The sequence below is a fragment of the Gymnoscopelus braueri genome (genome assembly GCF_963280865.1).
Source record: "Gymnoscopelus braueri genome assembly, chromosome: 5".
Classification (NCBI taxonomy): Eukaryota; Metazoa; Chordata; class Actinopteri; order Myctophiformes; family Myctophidae; genus Gymnoscopelus; species Gymnoscopelus braueri.
Window position 1 is genome coordinate 18,434,208 of NC_137606.1, and position 25,782 is coordinate 18,459,989.

At 43.3% G+C, this 25,782-nt stretch overlaps 1 protein-coding gene across 1 annotated transcript in view; it reads right to left on the reverse strand.

Annotated features, from left to right (window-relative positions):
* The window catches only part of si (sucrase-isomaltase), a gene marked incomplete at both ends in the record, with an annotated part of 124,416 nt that overhangs the window by 33,829 nt on the left and 64,805 nt on the right, over nt 1-25,782 (reverse strand). Inside the window, 12 exons of the mRNA XM_080429099.1 lie at nt 1,212-1,337; nt 2,612-2,724; nt 3,157-3,268; nt 7,123-7,291; nt 7,509-7,663; nt 9,097-9,303; nt 10,237-10,386; nt 12,010-12,183; nt 13,048-13,097; nt 16,975-17,063; nt 17,323-17,447; nt 21,213-21,269. Of these exons, the coding sequence (XP_080285225.1) occupies nt 1,212-1,337; nt 2,612-2,724; nt 3,157-3,268; nt 7,123-7,291; nt 7,509-7,663; nt 9,097-9,303; nt 10,237-10,386; nt 12,010-12,183; nt 13,048-13,097; nt 16,975-17,063; nt 17,323-17,447; nt 21,213-21,269 (1,527 nt within the window). The remainder of the gene's footprint in view (nt 1-1,211; nt 1,338-2,611; nt 2,725-3,156; nt 3,269-7,122; nt 7,292-7,508; nt 7,664-9,096; nt 9,304-10,236; nt 10,387-12,009; nt 12,184-13,047; nt 13,098-16,974; nt 17,064-17,322; nt 17,448-21,212; nt 21,270-25,782) is intronic.

Sequence of the window (25,782 nt, forward strand, 5' to 3'; positions counted from 1 at the left end):
CCTGCTTTACGGCAGGGACAAGCCTCATTGAAACGGCCATAGCTCTTGAATGGAGGATCGCGACCATACTATTTTTTTCCCCTCTACTACGACAACCCTGTGCGTGTAACGAGCCCATCTTTGTGAGGACAGCGGTCACAGAGAATATTCCATGATTTTTCAAAGGTGCAGTAAAATCGCTGTTTTTGCTGGCAGCAGTGGCACACTACACTATTGATCTAGCAGTCAGAGTTAGTGAAAAAATTATAATGTTTGGTTGTAGTAGGACACCAGCAGTTTAACTAAGCCGTACTCGACCAATTCTCAAGCGATTGTTGTAATTCAAAGTTCTCTATTATCTGTGAAGTTTCTATGTTTATTATGATTGTATTATCCCACTATCAAAAGCTAAAGAGCGAAAAGCCAGTGTTGGGCGGTGCCGGTGGCGGGAGCACAGAGCGCATGCATATGATAGGCAGCCAGAGCCCTACTCACTCTGTATCAATCCATCCGATCTGAAAGACTCATGTTTCACTTACAATTTAGGTGGCATTTCAAATACTTATTCCTTCATTAATCCTACAGTATGAAATACAATTAAAGTTAGTTTACTGTTGTCTTGCCTGTAGAAGTGAAATGAAACAAATGTTTTTTTCTCTCTCTCACTACAAACATACATGCACGTTTGCTTTCGCTTTAGCTGGCCCCCGCCTATGCTGTGGAAAATATCTGATCTACTGGACTTGGAGATCAGATCATTTTTGGAGATGTCTTTCCAAATAGTCACTGTGAGAAAATTATAACTGTGAGAAAGAAAAAATTTCAAGCAGCTAATGCAAATTGATATAAGGCAATCAAGTGTCTCTGAAAATAAATGTCGGACCTTTCATGGTGGAAGAAGGGAAGATAACACCGCCTGCCTGTTGTGCACAGCGCACCTTGATCTTAAAGGGAATGTCAGCCACTACTCTGAATGTAATGCCCAAACTACACTAATTTAGCGCGTTGGCCAAATGCACATTTTACCGTCCTCAAAATAGCCAACCAGTGTTGACTACGCCTCTAGGTCTTAAGTTAAGACATAACACCTGGCAGTAATGAATACGCGCAAAATAGGGCTCAGCGGTCACTATGCGTCATGACAGATTGTGAGCTTGTAGATCTGCAATGCTTTGCCCAGAACAGCCAGCGCTAGTGGGGGCACTAGAGTTCATGCGGTTAAAGGAACTTACATAGGGTATACCAGCTGCCTTCATGTCCCTGTACAGATCTGCAATCTCAGTGTCATTGGCGTATCCATAGCGACAGAGCTGGAACCCGAGGGACCAGTAAGCCGGCAGTACAGGACGTCCAATCAGCTGTTTGGTAGGAAAGAACAATCAAGAAAAGTTCAGAACAGTTCTAGGGAAGGTTCGTTTTGAAGAAAGAGGACTTTATGGACTTTGCCCATAAAGCAGTTGTCTTTGCCTGCTTGTTTGTGTGTGTGTGAATGTACAGTACACACGCGTGCATGTGTCTGTTTTTGTTTGAGTGTGCATGCGTGTGTGTGTGTGTGTGTGTGTGTGTGTTTGTGTGTGTTTAGATTGGCTAGATGAGAGAGAGCAACGAAGCGAGGAACTCCCAGCTGCTGCAGTCCATCAACAGCGGCCCACGGCCAGGCACAGAAAACACACTCTTACGCACGCGCACACACACACACACACACACAGAGATTATACGTTAATCAGAAAATGATGTATTCTTCTACTTGTTAATCAGTTCAAAAGTTAATTTATTTATCATTCTATGGGAGCAGTAATTTGTTATTAACGATAATATTACTGTTTGTTACAAATCCATCACTCAATCTTTCTTTTCTCTCCAATAACTACACAGACACATTTTTTTGTAAAAAGGCACTTCAACTCAACTGGCCCTGAATCAGTGTTACACTCTCAAAGTGTTTCGCAGGTCCACATTTTTAATTAATGAAACCAACAACACCTACTTAGACCCTCAATTGGGCAAGGAAAAACTCCTTGAGAAGAAAAAGAAGAAACCTTGTGATGGATCACAAAAGCGCGAGTTGCTTTTTGTTTTCAAGCACCTCGCCATCAAGAGTGTGTATGAGAGCATTGTGCTACTGATGTCCTTTGACATAGTGAATCAATAACAATATTGACATTATTTTTGCTGAATGTTCAGTACAAAATGCCCAAATCAGTTTGTTTTTGCTAACATTTTGCAAAACAGTCCTTGAATCCAACCGTGTGTATGCTGAATGCATGCTTATTCCAGCGGTTACTTTCCTTCAGTCATTAATCAGCGACAGAGCTGCAAATGGGAATAATACCAAAATGAAAAAAATTGAAAAATAAATTCATCAAGTGGTGATAGGCCTGACAGAAGGAATGTGGTAGAGATATGTTTTATCTATTATCGGTATAACTGCAATATTTTAGTAGCAATTCTTTGTAACTACAGTATACTATACTGGTAACATGTTGCTGCCAAACACTGCACATACTACAACATGCAGGCACTAAAACAAACACACACACACACACACACACACACACACACACACACACACACACACACACACACACACACACACACACACACACACACACACACACACAAACAAACTTACTGTGGTGTACTGCTGCACAACCAGTTCTGGGGTTGGTCCCAGGACCATGTAGAAGTCTAGGATCCCACCCAGAGTTCTGTACGTCAGCGCCGGAGTTGGCTGGAATGTCACATCTAGAAAGAAAGCATGCAAGATCAAATCTATGAGGTTGGTTGTGTGTGTGTGTGTGTGTGTGTGTGTGTGTGTGTGTGTGTGTGTGTGTGTGTGTGTGTGTGTGTGTGTGTGTGTGTGTGTGTGTGTGTGTGTGTGTGTGTGTGTGTATAATGCAGTATGTGTTGACATATTCTGTATGCACACAAAACGTACACAGTACATGCACATTGCACTCTGCTGGCTTAAAATAAGACGGCTTGTCAGATGACATACTCGAAACATGGAAGATTGCTTCACTCATCTACAGTATGCATAAATACATATGCATTTGCATTGCATATGCATGTGTGGGCTTGTGTATGTGTGGTCCCATGTTTGCGCGTGTATGAATATGCATTGGCATATACATATTTGAGTGTATGTGTGTGTGCGTGTGTGCGTGCGTCTCTCACCCATGGCATTGCTGTTCTGGAGAAACACACCGTGTGCGTGGGTGGTGGTGGTGGTGGTGGGCGTCTCAAGGCCCATATAGAAGGGATGCACTCCATAGCAATTCATCTTGTACTGGAGCAGAAACAGACAGAGATCTAAAGCAGTGGTTCCCAAACGTTTTAGCTCGAGACCCAAAAGAGAAATTAGACGTTTGCCCGGGGCCCAAACTGGTGAAAATAGCCGATCTATAAGCTCACAGGGCATCGCTTCTAGCTTGTAGATCTGCTATTTTCACTACTTCTATCTATTTATGGAAATTATTTGATGCCTTTTATTTTTATTCATGAAATACTTTTGAAATATGTTGGAATTAATTTCATTGATGAAAAGTTGTGATATTCTTTTTGTTTACCTTATTTAAATCTTTTTTAAATGTATTTATTTTTTTAATGGGAGACAGCCTGGGATTTTTACTCGCGACCCATAAAAATTGGTCCGCGACCCACAGTATGGAAAACAGTTATCTAAAGGATCTAATGCACACGATCCTGAGCATCCCTATTCTGGGGAAAACATTTGGCAAAACATAGTGTCACGTTATGACGTGTTTGGAAGCTTGTAGATTGCCTATATTTGTGTAGAGCGGGGAAAAGGAGGGGGCCCAGTATAGATCCGTGGGGGAATAGAACTGTAGCACGGCATGGTGTGTACTCATGTTTACTGGTGTTGATATGGGCCCAGGTAGGGCAAGACAGGACAGCTCAGTCAATATCGGCACGACCGCAGTATCCCTACTTTGATTGAATTTCTGAGCCCTGTTGTTTCCCCAAGTCATATTACAGCACTTTTTACAACCTGCCCAAGGAACTCAGGCTTGACAGTAAAATCCGCAAAGTTAATTTAGCTCTGTGAGGGTACAAATGGAATCAAAATGCAGCCGCAAGATTCCGGATTTTACAGTGTAACATAGACGATATCCTCTTTTGAAAGCCACTTTTAAAAGGAGAGACCGTAAAAAACTAAAACCTAAGGCCGGCTGTCACAAAACAGTCGTATCTAGATCCCTTAAATCATGGCTTGGCTTCTAAACCAAATTCCTATCAATATTGAATAGCATGGCTCCCATGAGAACCATCAGGGTTAAAGCCCGCTCAGAGCCATGGATGAATTTGGACTGACTGCTATGAAAGTCAGAGACAAAAAATGCTCTGAAGTTGATACATTTAAGTCTAAGCTCGCTAAATGCTTCAACAAGATATCAAAACCCACCATGTGAACCTCCAAAAACAGTGCAATATTCAAAGAAATAAGGTAACATGACAATATTCCCTCCGAAGTTCTCAGAGACTCAGCCGCCTCCATTTCTCCAATCATCACCCACATAATAAACCTCTCCATCAAACAGGGACTTGTCCCCCATGATTTCAAAATAGTGTGAGGGTTAGGGTCCCCTCTATACAAAAATGGAAGCAAATTAGACCCCGGCAACTACCGCCCTATTTCTATTCTTAGTTCCATCTAGAAAGTTATGGAAAACATTGTTTATGAACAGGTTGAAAAGTATCTTGCTGGGAAAAAAAAAGAATGTACGAATTCCAATCTGGCTTCAGAACATCCCATTCCACTGACACATGCCTTCTCTATTTGAACGACCACATCAAACATGAGGTGGACGTGGGCAAATACTGCGGCATGGTCATGCTGGACCTCCAAAAGGCTTTCGACACCGTTAAATCCCCCAAAAAACTGGTTAGGCTACTTCTTGGCCTTACATTTACAACTCATTTAACCCCTGCTCAGAGGAGAGAGTACAGCAACTTGCAATGGGCCTAGTCTACAAGATACGCTACACCACAAAGACACCCATGTACCTGTCAAACTATTTCAAAAATGTCAATGACGTCCACAATCACAACACTAGAGGGAGCTCCACTAATCACGTTCAACCCGCTCAAACAAGGGGTTCATTTTTTTTCTCCTGCTATGCCACTAAAATGTAGAACACTATTTTGGAGGAGAGTAGGTATTTACACTCCTTTACAATAGTCGTAAAGGAGTGCAAATACCTACTCTCCTCCAAAACTACTTACAGGTGGCTGCAATTCGAAACCGCCCCCCCCCCCCCAACTGTTTTCTGTACATATTTTTCTAACTGTTTATATGATGTTTTGCGTAGTATTGTATATGTGTCTGTCATTAAATGTTTCGATGAATTTAGTACAAAGGACCCTAATGGAAACAAGCCATAGGCTTTCTTGGGTTTAAAATCCTCTTAGCAGACCTTGTAATGAAATGACTTTCCTGTGCTTTTTTTGCAAACTGCTAATAAGTATTCAATCAATCCATCAGAGAGAGAGAGGACAGAATACATGGAGAGGAAGAGATGGCAGGGGACAGCAGACCAGCTACCTTTGACTGTCACCTGGTGTGAGGGATGCAGAGACACATCATACCTCACCGGCCTCCTGCTCTGGCACATATAGGACACTCTGAATGCTCTGAAGTACGACCCTGTGTGTGTGTGTGTGTGTGTGTGTGTGTGTGTGTGCGCGCACGTGGTGTGTGTGTGTGTGTGTGTGTGTGTGGCCTTGTTACATGGTGTGACAGTCTGAGTCAGGTCATTAGTTTGTCCGCTAGCAAAGGGTGACTGCCAATGACAGGACAGCGCTTGCATGCTTTGATGTTTTTACAATATGCTCTCTCTCTCTCACACACACAGTACACCTCCATATATGACGCCCTTTCATCCTATATCTGTCTCTCTTATACACCTGCAGATTTGCACAAATTGACACACAAACCTCTCAACCTCTCAACCTCTCTCTCTCTCTCTCTCTCTCTCTCTCTCTCTCTCTCTCTCTCTCTCTCTCTCTCTCTCTCTCTCTCTCTCTCTCTCTCTCTCTCTCTCTCTCTCTCTCTCTCTCTCTCTCTCTCTCTCTCTCTCTCCAAATAAGCCCTGTTACACATGTGTGAACCCTATGGAGTTGCCTTGACAGCTCAGCAATTAAGCCTGATAATGCTGATGTGAGAGGAAAACCTCTTATCAGGGACGCCCCGACGTTGACACAGGGAACACGATGACACTGCAATATCACCGCTCGTATTAAAACGCCACTACAAATCAAAAGTGACACCAATGTGAGAAAGGCAAATATGTGTGTCACGTGCTGCACAGGGAAAGGTCGTTTACGAGTCATCCCACATCCGTTAAGAGGGTGTATGTCGTCGGGGAGTCGGATTTCATATAATATATTCATGGAATTCACTGTGGTGATACGTTCCCAAAAAAATAAAAGAAAAAACGCCAGCTGTTGCCGATGTAAATGACTGTACCAAAGATGTGCTTTGCGTCCAATCTGGTCCAATCTGGTCTATGAGCTTTCAATGTCTGGTTTATACTTGGTAGTGTACTGATCGTGCACCGAAAATAGCTGGTCACAACGAGCCGATGGAACTAACAGTGGGTACAGCATAAAGTAACCATTATTTGAATTGAAAAAGGTAGGGAACCCCAAATCAATTAAGACGTTGCTGTCGGGAAGAAACCTTGTATCACCATATTCAATCTTTTTTTGGTTTTTTTCCCCATACAGTAAATAAAGCCCTATTTTACACTTCCGTCATTTGACAGGGAAAAATAGCAGATCTACAAGCTCACGATGTGAAGTCTTTCTGTGGATTTTACAAATATTTAACCAATGATATAATGAAATAATTAATGCTACAGCATACAGTAGTCATCACTTACCAATTGAAAAAGGCAGAAAATCCTACATAAATCGAATTACCCTGAGGTGTGTGGGCGTGTGTGAATTAATATTATACATGTGTGATTACGTGTTTGATGCTGCATGTTTATTATCTATTGCATCTCTGCATGCTGTCTTTACAATACAATTATCTCCGATCTGGTGGTGGTGGTGGGGCATTCCTCGTGCGCGCGCGCGCGTGCGTGCGTGTGTGTGAGTAATTATTTTCTGTCTTACGCCAGGGGGCTGGTCCTTGGCGAACATTCCCCAGGTGTGATAGTTGAGGTCATGTTTGTAAGTGGGGTGCTCCGTCTCCCCGAAGCCGTACACGTACTCAGAAGACAGCCGCGTGGACACCTGGATGAACAGATCTGAGAAGGTAAAACCTGGCACAGAGGAGTCCCAACTGACCGAGAGAGGGGGACCAATTGAATGAGAGAGGGGGGTGGAGGAAAGAGGGAGGGAGAGAGAGATTAATTTAGTAATTTGCTTAAATAGTGTTTGCGATGCATTGCTTTTTGTTATTTATGATCGATTCAATCGATTAGTTCAATAGGCCGTTGTGCCCCTACAGTACACTAAGAACAAGGGATGGGTTGAGTCCATCTTCCTGAACAACTCACATCTTGGTTCCTGTGCTCTTCCTGAAGACCTGTATGCCGAAGGGCTGCTTGGTGTAGACCACCGTGTAGAGTCTCTTGTCTTCATCAGTCTCTGGGGTAGGAGGGACGGACAGCGGCACTGGAACCTCGTAACGCTGGTGGTTTGGATCCCAGATCTGGAAACCAGGGTTATTATTATTATTATTTTTTTACCACTGAGATAATAGAGCCTGCCTGCTTGCTCTGGGGAGAAATAGAATTTTGATCTTCAGGTCAAAATTTGTGTCAAACCAGGGCGGCAGTGGCACAGGGGTAGAGTGGCCGGGTAGAGTGAACTGGAAACCGCAAGGGTCCCAGTTCGATCCCGGGCTGGGGGGCTCCCCTAGAGTTAGTGTCGAAGTGTCCTTGAGCAAGACGCTGAACCCCTAATTGCTCCCGATGAGCAGGTTGGTGCCTTGCATGGTTTCCTCTGCCATCGGTGTATGAATGTGTGTGTGAATGTGTGTGTGAATGGGTGAATGTAATGCACAATCTATGTAAAGCGCTTTGGATAAAAGCGCTATATAAATGCACCATTTACCAAATAGGGTCGTGTCAAAGGTCACGTCCAACCTAGACACAGGAATCTAAATATCGATAGAAGAACAGGCACACCAAACAACCACCCCAAATTAAGCGCAATAAGTTATATTGTATGTATATACTCTATTATACGGACAAAATATAAATGTATTCACTAAACAATATGTATATATAAATATATGTATATATATATATATGAGCTTTAACTGAAACAAGCTGTGTTCTTTTATTACAAAACAAACTAAAATCATAAAGAAAGTGTTGTCTTTGTCGATATCCAATAATCTTCTATACAAAATAATGCAAATAGACGATCTACATTCTACAAGCTCACAACACGTCGCGATGCGATACGTTGTGAGCTTGTAAATCAGCTGTTTACACCTTTTCTCTGAGCATGTTGAATCTCACCCCTGAGGCCCTGACTACCCCATATTACAATGAAAAACTAAAACTAATACTGAAACCAATAGAAAACGTAACTTAAACTAAAGCCTTTTCAAAAACATAAAAGCTAAACTAACAAACCCGCTTTACACTAATTAGAACTAAATGAAATTGAAAACAAAAAGTCAAAACAAAATATAACTATAATAACCTTGCTGGCGAGTTGAGAGAAGAACAAAGTGAGAGAGGGCTGGAGGTGTGTGTGTGTGTGTGTGTGTGTGTGTGTGTGTGTGTGTGTGTGTGTGGGTGTAGGTGCGCACGTGCAGTGCGTGTGTCGGGGGGGGGGTACCAGTAATACCAGGTAAACACAGGTGAAGGTAATAACATTAATTTGTTTGATTCATTTTGGTGTTTCCGTGTGCCAGCATGAAGTTAACTGTACAGGAGCTATCCATGCTGGGACACAGTAACACCTAAACGACACTCACAATGATATTACCTTCAGCTGTGTTTACCCGCTGTGAAAAGGGTCCATACTGTCTAAGAAATATGAGTCTGTTTGCTGCACTTTTAGAAAGCTGCTGTGGTCCGATCAGCATTTAACCCCAAACCTGCCCCCGGCCCCAACACACATACATACCTTGAACTGTAGCATGTGTTCGCTGTGGTACCGGATCTCCGCACGGAGTGTATCGATGTCTGGCGACCCCGGCCGGTTGATGCTTCGGTATTTGCTGTTTCGGGTGATGTCAAAGATCATACCTGACTCGGTCTCCTTTACTGTGGTATAAGTGTAGCCGTAGTCTTCAGGATAGAAACACCATGGGACCTTGTCAATGTCTGCTGGCTGCATGGATAAGAAGCATGTTGTGAGCTTGGTACTTTCACTATTATTTATTTTTACTTGTCCAAAATAAGGACACCAGGGTTAATGTGGTTAACATACATTTGTAATTAATTTCTTAAATTGTGATATTACCAAACATATCACACAACACATTTCCCAAAAGGAAATGCATTATGTCTAATTCAGTAAATAAATACATAAATTAAATAATTTATGTATACCAGAGGTGGGATATCAAAAGCAGAGGCGTGGATTCCCCCTGGGGGGACCCAACAAATCTGGATGGATAAATGGACAATTAACACGATGAATGAATGCATGAATGTGTGAGCATTTCTGATCGACTTTTTTAGGACTAACACCAAAGACCATGAGATGGGCTAGGGGGGTGGGGGTAAACAGTCAAACACAAACAAATAAACCACTATGACAAGTGCCTCTGCATCAAACCATGCATGCATGAACGGTTGACCACTTCCACGCGGCTTCGCGTTCCTGCTTAGGCGTCCACACGCATGCTTCTACGTGGGCGGAACAAACATTATTTTTGAGCGGTGTAACCGCTCCTATAAGAGGGTTTAGGACCCATCCGTGGCGAAAGTTTTTCTTACCGTCGTGAAAATGTGTCTTTCGCTGTGAAGCCATGCTGTGGAAAACACGCCCATAGCCTAAGCTCTGCAGGACGTGCTTTGATTGGCTAGCGAGACACATGATGAAATTAACTTCAAACTTCGCAGACGCGCTGTGATTGGCTAGCGAGACGCATGATGAAATTCATAATAATGTAAAAAATGTAAGCACGTCACTTCGCAGGACGTGCTGTGATTGGCTACCGAGATGCATGATGAAATTAATAACTCATAAATAGCACGCTCACTTCACACTGGGTGTGATTTTTATATAGCTCTATGTGATGTGTGTGAATCATCATACCCCCCAGATGCAGCCCCTGGCATGGCACTTTGCCTCATCAGCACCCTCCTCTGGGTGACAGTCGAAGCGATGGTACTCTGGCGTCACCTGGTCCCACTGTACCACGTACGTCTGACCCAGGGCCAGAGAGAGGCCTCGCAGGGAAAGAACCTGGGAAGGCGCACGGAAGAGTGGGGTAGGGTGAGGGGAAAGTGAAAACCACAGGGAGAGGAGAGGGGTGGAAAGAGAAAGGTACAGGGTAAAAGAAAGGAGACAGATCATAGCAAATAACTCACTGAAGTGTAACTCACTGAAGTGTCACAATTACCCTTTTTTTTATATATATTTTTGGGGGTTTTCTGACTTTATTGATAGTAGATAGTGGAGACTGACAGGAAACAGGGAGAGAGAGACGGGGAGTGACACGCAGCAAAGGTCATCGGGATCGGGATTCGAACCCGCAACAGACAGGCTTAGAGCCTCTGGGGCACTATTTTGCGTGTCTTAAGTACCAGGTCATATGACTTCACCTGGAGGCGTGGTCAATACTTTTTGGCCACTCAAAATAGGCAAACAGCATCGGCCACGCCTCCAGGTCATAAGACCTGGTATTCAATTCAATCTTTATTTCAGACTCAAGGTCCATATCACAAACAGAATGACAAAAACACAATGATTAAAAAGCAAAAAAAATTTAAAAAACATAAAAACAGTCCAACTACATCTGCTCACAGTCTGTAGACTCTACAGACTGTGAGCAGATGTAGTTGGACTGTAGAGTGTAGAGGCTGTTGCGCCAATGTCTCCAAATCATGGAAGAGAACCGAGTAGAACTCTTCATAGGGTTAATTAAAATCTTAATAACATGATTGTCAGACTCTTCAAGACGACATATGAATTTGTACATTACATTTCTTAAAAGGGCCTGACAGGTAGGTACCCCCAAGTTAACAAACTGGTACTTAAGACACGCCCTATATGTGGTGTACGCCTGGACCGCTAGGCCAGTGGGCGCCACCCCCCAACTTCACTTTTAACAGTTTTCTATAGACTGGGGTTAAACAACTATATCAAACTACTTTTGTATGAAAAGCTGCAAAAAAAGCCATTGATTTTGAGCTATAATAAATAAATAAATAAATAGTCATAACAATACAAGGTCGTGGAGAGACATCTCCAAGGTTTCCCTGTCAGGACAGACAGACCGAGATGGATGAACGGACAAGCAGACCTGTGTTTAAGTTCAACAGCACATTCATTCTCCACACTTTAGAAATTGCTGCGATCCATTCGTGTGTGTGTGTGTGTGTGTGTGTGTGTGTGTGTGTGTGTGTGTGTGTGTGTGTGTGTGTGTGTGTGTGTGTGTGTGTGTGTGTGTGTGTGTGTGTGTGTGTGTGTGTGTATACACTTCAGTACAATGTTGCTTTTCCTAAGAGACCTTGAACATACACTCACACACTACACACACACACACACACAAGTCTGCACGCACACACGGAAGCCCACATGCACACACGCACACACACACACTCACACAAACTTATTATCATCCCGACCTCAATGTAGATTACTATCATTCTTTACACTTTAGAGGCTAACCTTGAAGTAACATTTCCTTCATTGGTTATCGAAATAAATGACAAATAGAAGTAGCCTTCATTTCATAGCGGGCTAAGGTTGAATACAACAAAACGTGTGTGTGTGTGTGTGTGTGTGTGTGTGTGTGTGTGTGTGTGTGTGTGTGTGTGTGTGTGTGTGTGTGTGTGTGTGTGTGTGTGTGTGTGTGTGTGTTACCTTCTTGGCTGTGTCATGGTGTATGTTCCTTTCAGACAGTATTGTAATGGTGTTCCCGTGGGTTATGGAAACAGAAGTGGGGGGGTATGCAACTCCGAGCACTGTGATGTTCTCGAACGTGAGGTTGTTAGGGTCCTCGTAGCCAGCGTGGGTCACCTGCATGGTCAGAACTCCCTATGGAGACAAAGGACCGATTTGAAGTGCTTCATTTGCAGTCATTCCGTGTGAACACAGAATCTTATCATTCAAATCTTGCACGCTGGATTAATGACTACCAAAGGATATTCTTTTTTCTTTTTTGTATTGTTTTAAGGAGAAATTTATGTTGTGGGAATTGCAAAAAATGCACTTTTTTAAAGGCACAACTGCAGCAATTTAAGTTATTTCTTTTTCATGCTGCATTGTGTATATTTCTTTCACTCACCTCACTCGCTCGCTCACCAACTCAACTCACTCCCTCACTCACCAATCAATTGATCAAATTCAATGCATTCAATTCTACTGAGCTTAGACCCATCTCAGCAAGTCCAACAAAGATTGGTTTCATCAACAGATACACTGAAGAATCCAGTGTTCATTTATCAATGTGTAACTCTGAGAGTACCTCTTCCCCTGCAATGCTAACTTGCTCAGTACAGTGGAACTGATGTTCTGCACTCTGCAAAGTGTAAAGTGTCACAGGGATTGAAGACCCCCGGGTTCAGCTCAGCAGGAATGTCTGAGATGGACTGGGCAGAGGCTGCAACATGTGTGGTATCAAACATACTGTTATAGCAGTGGTTTTCCAAGGCACAGCGATGGGCAAGTCAAAATCTCAAGGCACGGTGGTTAGAATGTGTCTCAGTATGAGTGCACACAAAGTACTGAACTACTGATATAATTAAAAGATCATTTCTAACGTTTTGTTTGGCTGTATATTATGCAATAATAATGTGTGGTTATCATAAAATCCCAAGGCGCACCTGGACTTGTCTCACGGCATGCCATTGTGCCTCGGCACACCATTTGAGAATCACTGCTGTAGAGGGTCAAACTTACATTGAACACAGAGAACTTGTAGTGGATGTGGTTGCCGGTTTCAACCGTTTCTGTTGAGGAGGAGAAAGTTATAGTATTAAACATTGGTTAGTTGTCTTTCTTTCGTTATAAACGTAAACATTGTGTGGATATGGAGTTTGACCATCTTCCTGAGGGCGCTGGGTTTCACGCAACATGCTATCGGAGTTTTATTGACAGAAAGACATTAATGTGAGAGGAAATAACATATATAATTGAGCCCAAGGCTGGGGGCCATTCACTTCTTTTGTTAAGAGGACAAAAGGTGTTGGTTCTTTTGTTGGCTGAGGTATTGCTAGGAGATGCTGCTGGGAATTTGCTGCATGATTTTTAATAAACATCTATTTACCTTTTCATGGACAATATGATACATATATAAAGACCACAATGTATGTCTTTTGTAATTATGGCAAAACAAACCTGTAAATAACACCATTTCATTTCATTTATTTCATCATTAACTCTTTGCCTGCCATGGACGCGTTAACGCGTCGAATTCTGCTAACGACGAGTTTGGACAAGTTTTAGTTTTCAGTGGTTTTCCACTAGATGGCGCTGTTAACTATCCTATGGATGATGCTTTCACTGCCTGATGACGTCAGAATGAAGACGTTTAAAAAAAATAAAAGCTTGTTTACTTCCTGTTTATTTCCTGAAATGGCCATATCTCTGTAGATCTGCGTTCCTCCTGCTTTACGGCAAAACAAGCCTCATTGAAACGGTCATACTCTTGAATGGAGGATCGCGACTGGACTATTTGTTTCCCCCTCTACAACGACAACCCTGTGCGTGCAATGAGCCGATGCCCGTGAGGACGGCGGTCACAGAGAATATTTCATGATTTACACTATTGATCTGGCAGTCAAAGACACACACACACACACACACACACACACACACACACACACACACACACACACACACACACACACACACACAATGCAATCGCCACCACAAACACACAGAGTATTTATGTATACTTTTTTTTGTTTAAAGGCCAGTTGCTTAAGGCTGCTGAGATGAAGGAAGTCTCTAGCGTGCTTTTGCACAAAGACAAAGACTGTGTGGTCCTGGAGGTGCGGTTCCACAAGTCCTGTTACAGTAATACACCAGGTTCTTCTCAAAGTCTACAGCAACAAGTACTGCAACCACATATGAAGACGTGTGAGTTATTGCGAACGCAGCGGAAGGAGGCGTGCCGAAGGCGCGCCTCCGCGCAAGTGGAGCTTACTATGAAACCGTGCTCGGGTTGTGTCTCTGTCTGTGTGTGTCTCTTGAAACCGTGCTCGGGTTGTGTCTCTGTGTCTCTGTGTCTCTGTGTGTCTGTGTTCACCTCTCATTGGCTGCATGCACCCATGTGACTCACGCTCTCATTGCCTGCCTGCCCCTGGGTGACATGACTCACATGCGTGCACTGCCTGTAAGCAGCCACCCGAGTGCGCCAGAGTGCAGGAATTTGGACAATGCTCTGACACACACACACACACACACACACACACACACACAGTCAATGTTCTCTCTCCATCACGGTGAAATAACAGGGATTACAAGTCCGTAAATACACAATATTTTCGAGCTGCGTTCGCTTCCAGCGTTCGCGCGTCTTACTTGTTGTATTGCATTATCAATTTGCTCACAATGTAAGGCATTGACCAACTACATGTATATAGTCTATATTTTGTCTGTCTTTAGATACAATCTTGGTAGCGTGTGTGTGTGTGTGTGTGTGTGTGTGTGTGTGTGTGTGTGTGTGTGTGTGTGTGTGTGTGTGTGTGTGTGTTTCAGTTCTGTGTCTTTGACAGTTCTGGGAAACAAAATTAAAAAAAAGTTTCATTTTTATAGATGTATTCTCTTACAAAAAAGGCTATGAGAGTGTATTTAAACTAAATTGGCTATCATTGTGAATACATCTTTATTTATACACTTGTACTCATTTTTCAATATAGTTTATGTTGCAGGCAGGATAAATTGAAGAGGAGGTTGACCCCTGATTACTGCCCTACCAAGCTTAAGCGTAACATCTCTGAACAAGGCAAGTGCAATATCTGGACAGAAAACTACCGAGCAGACAAGGACACAGGTACAGTGCAGGATTGCTACTGAAGAGGCTTCTATGTGACTCTCTCGGTATGACATGCCTGTGGCCTCCCACAGCAGAGGATTTCAATGTGTCTTTTTGTTTATTTTCAAAAAAAATTGTGGGTATTTTTCTGCCTTTATCGATATGAAAGTAGGCCGACAGTACATGGGGAGAGAGCAGCAAAGGCCGTCGGGAACGGCGACACGCTGTCAAGCTGGATTACCAGCCTATGTGGTATGTGCCTGGACCGCTAGGCCAGCGAGCGCCACGATTTCAATGTGTCTGAAGCAAATTCTGTTTTGCCTCTTGAACTACAATATAATTGCCTGGATTATAGGTGCAACAGAGGAACCAACACTAGCTTGTTGATATTCCTGATTTTAACCTAAAAGTTATATCTGTTTGTCAAGACATTGTGTATCTTGCATCTCAAGGTCGGAAGCAGACACCTATAAGACACCTTAACAGTTCGCCATCTAACAGGTTCATCCAATGTTCTGTCACTACTGAAAAGATTAGGACATTGTTCTTCACGGCACACAGTTGTCAGTCTAGACACTAGCTTAGCTCAACTACAACTAGGCGGAGACAAAATCCTGTATGGGATTCTCAAAGAAGAACAATACTGGTGTGGGACAACATTGATTTTGGGTAGGAGACACTGTCAAGTCGTGGAACTACTCACCATACAAATGGGATGCTGCAAAATTCTATTACTGAAACTGTGTCAAGAACAGACAGACAGCCACTACAGAAGGCAGTTCTAAAAGACAAGGGCCACAGAACTTGTTTCATCGTGAGTGTTCTATTGCAGGCAGAAACATACAGGTTGAACACTCATGTTTGTTGTGTTATGTTTTTGTGAAGTACACATATGCTGACAAATGCACAGTCCCAAGCTGGACAGGTTTCCATACAAGTAGTATGTAGTAGTACATTTACTATTGTGTATGTTTCATTGTGCTGGGTGCCAATCACTTACGTTTTCTTTAACACATTTTCTACATTTCATGATCTAAATTCACATATGAGCATACTAAGGGACCAATACTTGTCTCATATGTTAGGTAAATGTATTTATGACAGTTTGAGAGAGATTTTGTGTTGCCAAAAGGAATACTAACTAAATTTACAAGCAAAAACAGCAGCACAAGATTTTAGTTTTTTTGTTATTCACTTTTATATACATTTCTGGCTTGTGACAAAAACAAACTGAAGGATAATGTGCAGAGAACTTTTAACCCAAAGTCCAGAAGGCTATTGTCTATGCAAACATATATTGAAAAAAATGTGCCCAGATGTGGTAACAAAATTCATTTTCTAGGCACTTTTTCCTGGGTCAGTATACGGCCTATTCATGCAGTGTTGTCTCTGGGCTTCACCTCAGCTGTCATAACAGGATAAGACACCTATATAGGAGGTGGTAACAGAATGCAGAGGATGTGTGTGTGTGTGTGTGTGTGTGTGTGTGTGTGTGTGTGTGTGTGTGTGTGTGTGTGTGTGTGTGTGTGTGTGTGTGTGTGTGTGTATGCGTGCCGTGCACACACACACGTATGCACAGCGTGTACACAACCCAATCTGGCATCATGCCAGCGTGCGTGCCGTACACCTATTGGTTATTAATAGCATTAGTTTAGGCTTGTGTTGGTGTCTTTCAGCTAAGGTTGGGCATTGGTACAATGGTTAAGGTTAGGTGTGGAGGGGTTATGCTTAAGGTTAGTGAGTTTAATGTGAATCGAGTCCACAAGAAGTAATGATTATTTTACGCTCAAGCGAGACTAAACTGAGACAGGTGCACACACACACACACACACACACACACACATTACCTCGAGTGTCTCCATTATCCCAGAATAGCTCCCCTGCTGCTTGGGTATTGTCGTCCAGGGCAACGATCAAACCCATTGGGTGACGGCGACTGTTAAAACACACACACACACACACACACACACACACACACACACACACAGTTGGATAATCAACAAAGGAATCCCTGTACATATAGACACCTGTACAAACTATCACAGATGGATATGACATTAAACCAAATAGGATCCATTTGTGCACGTATGCATGTGAATGCAGAAGAGCCAGTGTGTGTGTGTGTGTGTGTGTGTGTGTGTGTGTGCGCGCGCGCGTGCGTGCGTGTGTGAGTGCGTGTGTGTGTGTGTGTCTACCTGTAGGTGGTGGTAACAGCTGGTCTCTGTGTGGGGAGAATAGCTCCTCCTCTGATGTGTAAACCAAGCTTGTCTGCTGGCAGGTACATCTGAACATGCTGTCTGCGGGCTGCCACTCGCTCCATCTGATTGGTGGAGCAAGGCAATCTGTGAGTGACACTCCTAATGTGCAGAGGTATTTATCTTTATCTTTTGTTTATAGATTTTCCAGTAGACAGGTGACACCATTTGTTATCTTCCGCCAGGCCGGAAGGCCAGGAGGCAGAGATTATGTTTTCACCCCTGACAGACAGACAGGGCTGTGTGCGCGCGCATGTCTGTCTGTCTGTCTGTCTGTCTGTCTGTCTGTCTGTCTGTCTGTCTGTCTGTCCGTCTGTGTATGCAAAGTGAATCTTGCAAACCACTAGCCTAATCAGTGTCAAACGTTTTTTTGTACACTATCAGTGTCAAACGTTTCTTTGTACACACAGCCAGTAGGCTAATATAGTCTCATAGGCTCATAGTGGTACGATATCATACCAGTCCTCTTTACACTATGGCCTTTAACACTTAAACTGTAGGTCGTACAATCTAACCCATCTCCAGTAGTCTCCCATTTGAATCTTGTATAGGATAATTTTTCTGCCAGGTCCTTGGTTTACAAAGACTATCCAGTAACAGGTCCAGTAGCCTCGATCTCCAGGCTTTTATTGTTTAGTTTTGCTAAAAAATAAAAGCCTGGCCCAGCGCGTCGGTGTACTCGGTATGAGGAAGTGTTTCATTTCCCAACCAACCAGAGTGCAGTGGGCGTCGCTCGTAATGTTGTGTTAACGGGGCGGGGGTTGACGGACAGATCGGTGAACCAATGGGATCAGGCGCAATCTCTCGCCGGCTCTATACACCCGCCCCTCTATACACGTAATCAGGAGCGTTTGGGCAGCCTACAGGTCCAGCAACAGAAAGGCCAGTACACCACTAACACACAATGGCTGTCTAATATGTGTCTTGTCAAAGTGGGCAGCCATGTCTGTTCACTCCGTTTCGTGTAGTTCTGGAACCTCAGCATTGAACCTAAATGTAAAAAAAACAATTTGACAAGAGGCTCTTTTACTTATATTGAACACAGAGCAGGGCAATTCCCTTGGAAAAACACAGAATAGCCTTTTTAAAATAAGAGTTGGTGAGGCTTGCTGTATCTGAGAATATAATGTGAAACAAAAGTCCCCTTTGAATGACCTGGCAAAAAAAGTGGTTTTAGTTTATTCTGTCATAAACTCGGATCCCAGGCTTGTTTTCTCAAAAAGAAAGCCTTGACATTTTTCTTGGCAAAAAGGTGGATAGAAAAGGGGCTGGGCCATTGACAATAATTATGACAGAGCCGTTCCATAGATGGAGAGGGGCTCACGCTGGTGCACACATCAACTAATCAGGGAAGCAATTCCTGGCGACTGCAGCAAGTAACATTACGGCAAGAACACCTGTTGATGTGTGTCAGGTTTAGATGGACGGATGTCTTCAAAATTATGCTATTTTGTGCAGTGCACATAATTCAGGCAATGTTTTAATACATGTCTCTTCTATTTTTGCAGACATATATTATGCAGTAAGAGTTTTTGATAAATGTTATGTTCCCACCCGGTCGAAAAACACAGACGGTCTCTGGTCCTAACACATACGTCACCACTCAATCACAGTTTAGCCACGCCCGAGTGACTGAGCTGCTCGCTCATTCTATCCTCTGTTTGTTCCATTGTGAGTTTCTCCAGACCTCCATTCAGAGCAGAGTGAGATTGAGGGCTGGCCACGCGAGGCTAATTCTGTCAAAACTTGCATTGAAAGCACAGCATATTTTCATAAAGCAAAATATTGCATAGGTAAGATGCAGAACACTACATTGTACTATTGAACAATGGCTATAATCATACCATTTTGAGCTTTTCAAAAATATTTAGAACTTTCAATGGAGTGATTGGGTCACTTGAGGGCTTTTCGTATGCAGCTATTTTATTTTATTTTCCGCTAGAAATACATAAAAGTGAGAGTACAATTGCTCAAATAAGCACTTATTTCTACCAATGGAGGGGTAGATTAGCTCTCTTCATTGTCCTCTTCTCTCTCTTTCTCTCTCTCTCTCTCTCTCTCTCATTTCTCTGAGGGCCTCAAAAGAGCACAGCTAATTTCTGAGCCCCGGAGGACTGAATCCTCCGACCAGCCCAAGACAATTAAATCTCTCTCCTCATTCTTCCTCTCTCTCCCTCCTCTTCTCTCTCACTCTGCTCTAATTCTGTTTTTATCCCTTTTCTCTCCGTACCCATTGTGTGTATGTGTGTGCGTGTGTGTGTGTGAGTCTTAGAGAGAGAGAGCACTGTTTGTCGGAGTGTCCCGTTTAGTTTGGGCATGTGCGTAGGTGCGAGTTACTGAAGCGTCTATAGGCAATTTCATATCTTATCAGCTCCTCATTGTCAGCCTTAAGTAGGTCTCCTCAATCCCTTTTCCTCTCTTCACTCCTTCTCTTCCCTCTCTACCTGTTCCACCGCCGCCTGTACACAACGACTCTACCTTTATCCCTGCTGGCCTAACGCTTTCTGTCATGGCCTTCCTCATCTCTGGTGTGTCCCCCTCCTCTTCCTCTTTCTGTCTCCCGCTACTTTTCTTTCTCTTTGATGTCATTTCGTCATTTCGCCCTTTCCAACCAACTAGTTTTTTCTTGGTCATTGCTTTCCATCACCCAAACCCCCCCCTTCACACGCACGCACGCACGCACGCACGCACGCACGCACGCACGCACGCACGCACGCACGCACGCACGCACGCACGCACAGATAATCACGGGGGCCCAACCAGGAAAAGAAGTGGCAGCAGCACAGCCAATCTAATCGCTCATAATAAGAATAAGGTCCCACAGGAACTCAACACCTCTTTTATCTCTTTGCCGGGAAAATAGTCCGTCGTCCCGCACACCCCCCGTCCTCTCTTTCGCTCATCGCCATTGTCCCTCACTGGCTTATCTCTCTGTCTTAGACAAAAAAAAACAGGCAAAAGCCTTTCATGTGATACATGTTGCCAGCGTGTTAGCATGGCTGTGTGTGCGTGTGTGTGTGGGTGTACAAATGGTCAGTACGTGTGCATGTGTGCTCGGTTTATGCCCTTCATTTAATGTCCCTTATATGCAGACGCCTAATTAAGTCATCATTATTCCCGGTGAAAATGGGCTGCAGGAAAGTAACAAGGCTAGGTCAAAGCCTAGTACTGTATATGGCTGGCCCGTTTATGAAACGCTGCAGGGCTTTTCATTTGAAATGATGGATACAGGAGGCAGCAACACTCAGCCAGTGCATCTTGTATGTGTAGTCTGAGTGGAAGTAAATCAGACTGTTGAATCTGACAGGCTAGCAACCATGTGAAATTATTATTAGTAATACTAATATTAATTATTATTATTATTATTATTATTATTAATATTATTATAAATTAATACATTGAGCAACTGCATGGCCTAATGAATGCCTAAAATGTACTCATACTCTTCCAGGATGATTGCTCTGCAATTGGCTAGTTTGTTGTTATGCCAACCAAGGATAGAGTACATCCCATAGCCTGAATGAACGATTGCTTTGTGATTGGCAAGTTTGTTGACCAATGGTGCAACTTTATCAATCAGTCACTCAGTGACAAAAGCCACACAAGCTTACTGTACTTCAGAATCATGTGTGCACACTGCACTTTACTGAAATTAAATAATAATAATAATAATAATAATAATAAGGGTAATAATAATAATAATAAGGGTAATGATGATAATAATAATAATAATATTATTGCCCCATAAGCAATCTGGGAACCCGAATCTGTCTTGAGAGATTACCCCATAATGTGAGGAGTTTTGTGGATCTAGCAGGAGACAGACTTACCGACTCATACTCATACCAAACGGCATCTGGTACATAGGCTCTCACTGTGTCCACACCCTGGAAGAAACAATCAATCACAGATGTAGAATGAAGACATTTCTTAAGTTGTAGAAAAGACAGAAAGTTTTGCAATTGTTCACTAAGTTAAAACAAACACTGTAATGCATGATGCAGTGTTAGGAAAAGCATTGATGCATTTTAAAACAGAAAGATTTCAAGACACGGGAAAAGACTATGTGCACGCAATAAAATAAATAAATAATTTAAAAAGGAGAAAAAAAAACGTGTCCATCATCTCATATTGAGTTTCCACCGCTCTTGTGCAATGTCAGATTGATACATTATGCAAGGGCCGATGGAAAAGACAGCATCAATCGGTGACCGATAGGTGACAGCCTTTGATGGCTTGAGGTGAGGGACAGACAAGCACAATCAATAGCAGAGAGCCAGGTCTTTGATAGCTCTGTCACTCTGCACTGTCTGACAAGAGAGAAAAGAGCTGGAGAGAGAGAGAGAACAGACAAAGAGAGAACACAGGAATAGAGTGTGAACTACATGTCCTTTAAAAAAGAGACCACAGCATTATGAAATGTCCTCTGTGTAGGCCAGAGCCGTCCATCACACGGTTCCAGTGACATTGTTCCTTGCCGCTCCCAATCTCAACACAAACTGTCTCTCCTCTCTCTTTCTCTCCTTTCTCTCTCACATGCTCTCTGTCATGCTTCTCTCTCGTCTTTATCAGTCCATTTCGTCCTCATGTCCCATTTTAAACCCTTCATAGGTCATAGGTCATTATAGGACCAACAGAGAGAGATGACAGGATGCCAGCAGATGCCCTGTAAATGGTGCATTTATAATGTGTATTTATCCAAAGCAATTTAGCATGTGCATTACATTCACACCAACATTCACACCCAACCTGCTCATCAGGAGCAGTTAGGGGTTCAGCCAGGGATCGAACCAGGGAACCTTGTGGTTCCCAAGCGGCCACTGCACCTCCTGAGCCCCTGCCACTGTATTATTATCCACTGTCAAACACATGACATCCCAATATACTTTTGGCCATATTGCAGTGTTGGTGACTAACGGGAGGAAACTAAATAAATGGATGGATTGGTTACAATTTAAAAAAGTAGCTTGTCGATCGGCTATTTTCAGTGAAAGCCTTCCCCACAACAACAGAAAACTTAAGAGACACTAGTATTGAGCCCTGAGGGACTCCGGTTACCCATATGGAGTGCGTTAAGTGGTTAACGCTCTGTCACTGGGTCTCATTTCCAACGTTAACGTGGACAGCCCGTCATGTCACCAAACAGCACCTTGTTTTCTGGTGCCTGATTCGCTCCCGCCGCCTATCAGTCACCCCGCTGACGGACGGGAGAGACGTTAACCCATTCAATCCGGGAACACATCTGTGTCATTTTTAGATTAAAAAAAAAATAATAGCAGATCTACAAGCTCGTAGCGCAGCACGAGTGCCCCGCTACGAGCTTGTAGATCTGCTATGTTTTGAAAAATCTTGAACATTTTGTGCACATTTTTGAATACATATCTTTTTTTAAACAAAATTTTTAACTCAAATCTTTTCTTCTGTGGGGGTCCCTGGAACAGAATATTTTGATGGGGATCAGCGGCCAAAAGCATTTAATTTCGGGGGTCCTTGGGGGGACATGAAAAAGTTTGAGAACCACAAGTGTTTTTCTAAAAACTTAGGATAGCAAAATGTTCATGATATTTCAAAAATAGCAGATCTACAAGCTCATGTGCCACGCTGTGAGCTTGTATATCAGCTATTTTTGAATAAACAAAGACATCTGAAATGACAGAGATGCGTTCCCGGGTTTGAATGTGTTAAGTGAGTTAACTGTGATTGAGTGGGACCGGCATAAACAAAGAGCCTTGCATACACGCTCAAAGCCCCCTGCCTCCCTGAGGTAAGGTCTGATCAGGCAGGGTGAACACTCATACCAGCAGGGTGATCAGATGGCACACACTGGGTAAAGGGGGATGAGAGAGATGATGGGCGGAGGGAGGGAGAGAGAGATGAAGTAGGATGACATGAGATGAGATCACAGGGGGGTGAGTTGAGTGCAGCTGATTAAGAGAATGCAGATGAGATGGGGGGAGCCGACGTTTGATGAAGGGGCCGGAGGGGGTGTGTGTGTGTGTGTGTGTGTGTGTGTGTGTGTGTGTGTGTGTGTGTGTGTGTGTGTGTGTGTGTGTGTGTGTGCGTGCGTGCGTGCGTGCGTGCGTGCGTGCGTGCGTGCGTGCGTGCGTGCGTGCGTGCGTGCGGCACAGGAAGACCAGAGGGGACAGGGGGAGAGAGAGAGAGAGAGAGAGAGAGAGAGAGAGAGAGAGAGAGAGAGAGAGAGAGAGAGAGAGAGAGAGAGAGAGAGAGAGAGAGAGGTTTGAATCAGTGGTATGCAGAGAGGAGGTGGAGGAGGGAGAGCGAGGGAGATATCTCCCCTCAGTCAGTCTATCACAGAGATCAAGGTTGAGGCGTTGACTCTGATCTGATAACAGTCTGTGCATCGTTACAGAGAGAGAGAGAGAGAGAGAGAGAGAGAGAGAGAGAGAGAGAGAGAGAGAGAGAGAGACAGACAGAGACTGTGTGTGTGTGTGTGTGTGTGTGTGTGTGTGTGTGTGTCAGAGAGAAAGAGAGAGAGAGAGAGAGAGAGAGAGAGAGAGAGAGAGAGAGAGAGAGAGAGAGAGAGAGAGAGAGAGAGGGGAGGGAGAGAGAGGGGAGGGAGGGAGGGAGGGAGGGAGAGAGAGAGGCTAAGCTCTCTGTCAATAGAGTACTGAAGTCCTGACGTCACTCGTTCATCCCCTGGGTTGCAGAAGTAATTTCTCTAAGGAGAATAACATTGGGTCATCTTAGAATCGTCTCATAAGAATTGTGGTCCAAAAATAAACAAACCGTCCCGGCGATATTGTCAGGGAGGTGTCGCTGTATCGTTTATGATAGTCACTCATATTTGATAAAGTCTATATCTGGCGAAAATGTAACTAATTTGGCCGCAGTAACATTAGCGTTTTCTCACCGTCAGTTGATGCTTCATATCCATATGAGTCAAACCGCCGGGGTCATTTTTTTTATTTTTGGAACACAAGTTCTTATTTGACGCAATATTAAACAAGTCTATGGTAATTCTGAATGGGGGAAATAAACCGCAACCCAGGTAGGATGAGTAAATTACGTCAGACTTCGGTGCTCCGAGTGGTTTAAATCACTTTCTCAACCAGCGGTCCAACTAAATCCCCATATATGGAGCACGCTGATGTCACCAATGTGACGTCATAGCTGGCATAGACCCCATATTAGGGCTTACCTGACACGGAACTCCATACAATGGGTATTGCTTAACTCCAGCTTGCATCGTTGCAGAGTAAATTTTATTTAAACAACTTGAAATAAAATAACGACCGTTAAATGCTTGATATACTTTGTTGCGTGTGTCGTCACGACATGAAAATAGCAGATATATAATCGCCCAACGTGTGGCAGCATGACGCGCGTGAGCTTGTAGGGCTGCAGAATCTTTCCTGCACGACACCGGCACATAATTAAGCATAAATATGGCTTTAAGATCAGCCATGTTAAATATATTCAACATCAATTTGGTGGCAAGACCTGTTTTTAGAGAGCTTTCGACCAAAAAGGCATATAAATAAGAAACGGCCAAAAATAGATGATCCTACCTTCCCCCCTGTTTGACCATAGCGTGTTGCACAGAAGTTCACCTACAGGGCGTGACCTCTGTGATGCAATGCATCAAGCTGAGCTCCATGAGCCACTGCACCTCCTGTTTAGCGCCGGCTGTACCGCCTCCCCTGCTGTGTGACACATTTCCAAGCACGTTGTGAGCTTGGAGTAAGAATTAATTCATTTTGTTTTCAGGATTTTGCCCTGTATGACTATTTATCATATTATAAATATATTTTGTATTTTTGGGAACATTTTTGAAAATCTTAGGACACTCTTTGAAAATCTTCACCTATTATTGCACCTTAGTAAAGTAACTAAGTACATTTACTCAAGTACTGTACTTAAGTATAACATTTTACTGTACAATTAAGTACAGTAAAGTACAATGGAGTTTTTCCAATTTGCTGTACTTTTACTTTATACTCCACTACATCTCAGAGGCAAATATTGTACTTTTACTCCACTACAATTATTTGAAAACTTAAGTTACTAGTTACTTTGTAGATTTTGATTATTATTACAACATATACATTACCCACTTATAGCCCTAGGCCTATATACATTTCGTCCATTTGAAAATAGCGGCACAATAGCGACGCATTGTGAGCTTGTAGATCAGCTATTTTCATACATCCTAATATACAATTGAGTACAGTCGTGTACGGTCGGTCGTCTACCGTCTACTCTCATACGGGTCCTCATTCTCTCAATACAAACTTATGGTCACTCGACCATGCTCTCTCTCTGTCAATAAAAAGTTACGTTTCGGTTTCGTTTTCACCTCCGGGTGTTGCCACATACATGAAAAACAAGCGGACCATCATGGCCGATGTGCGGGCCAGGCTACTAGACGGAAGGGAACCT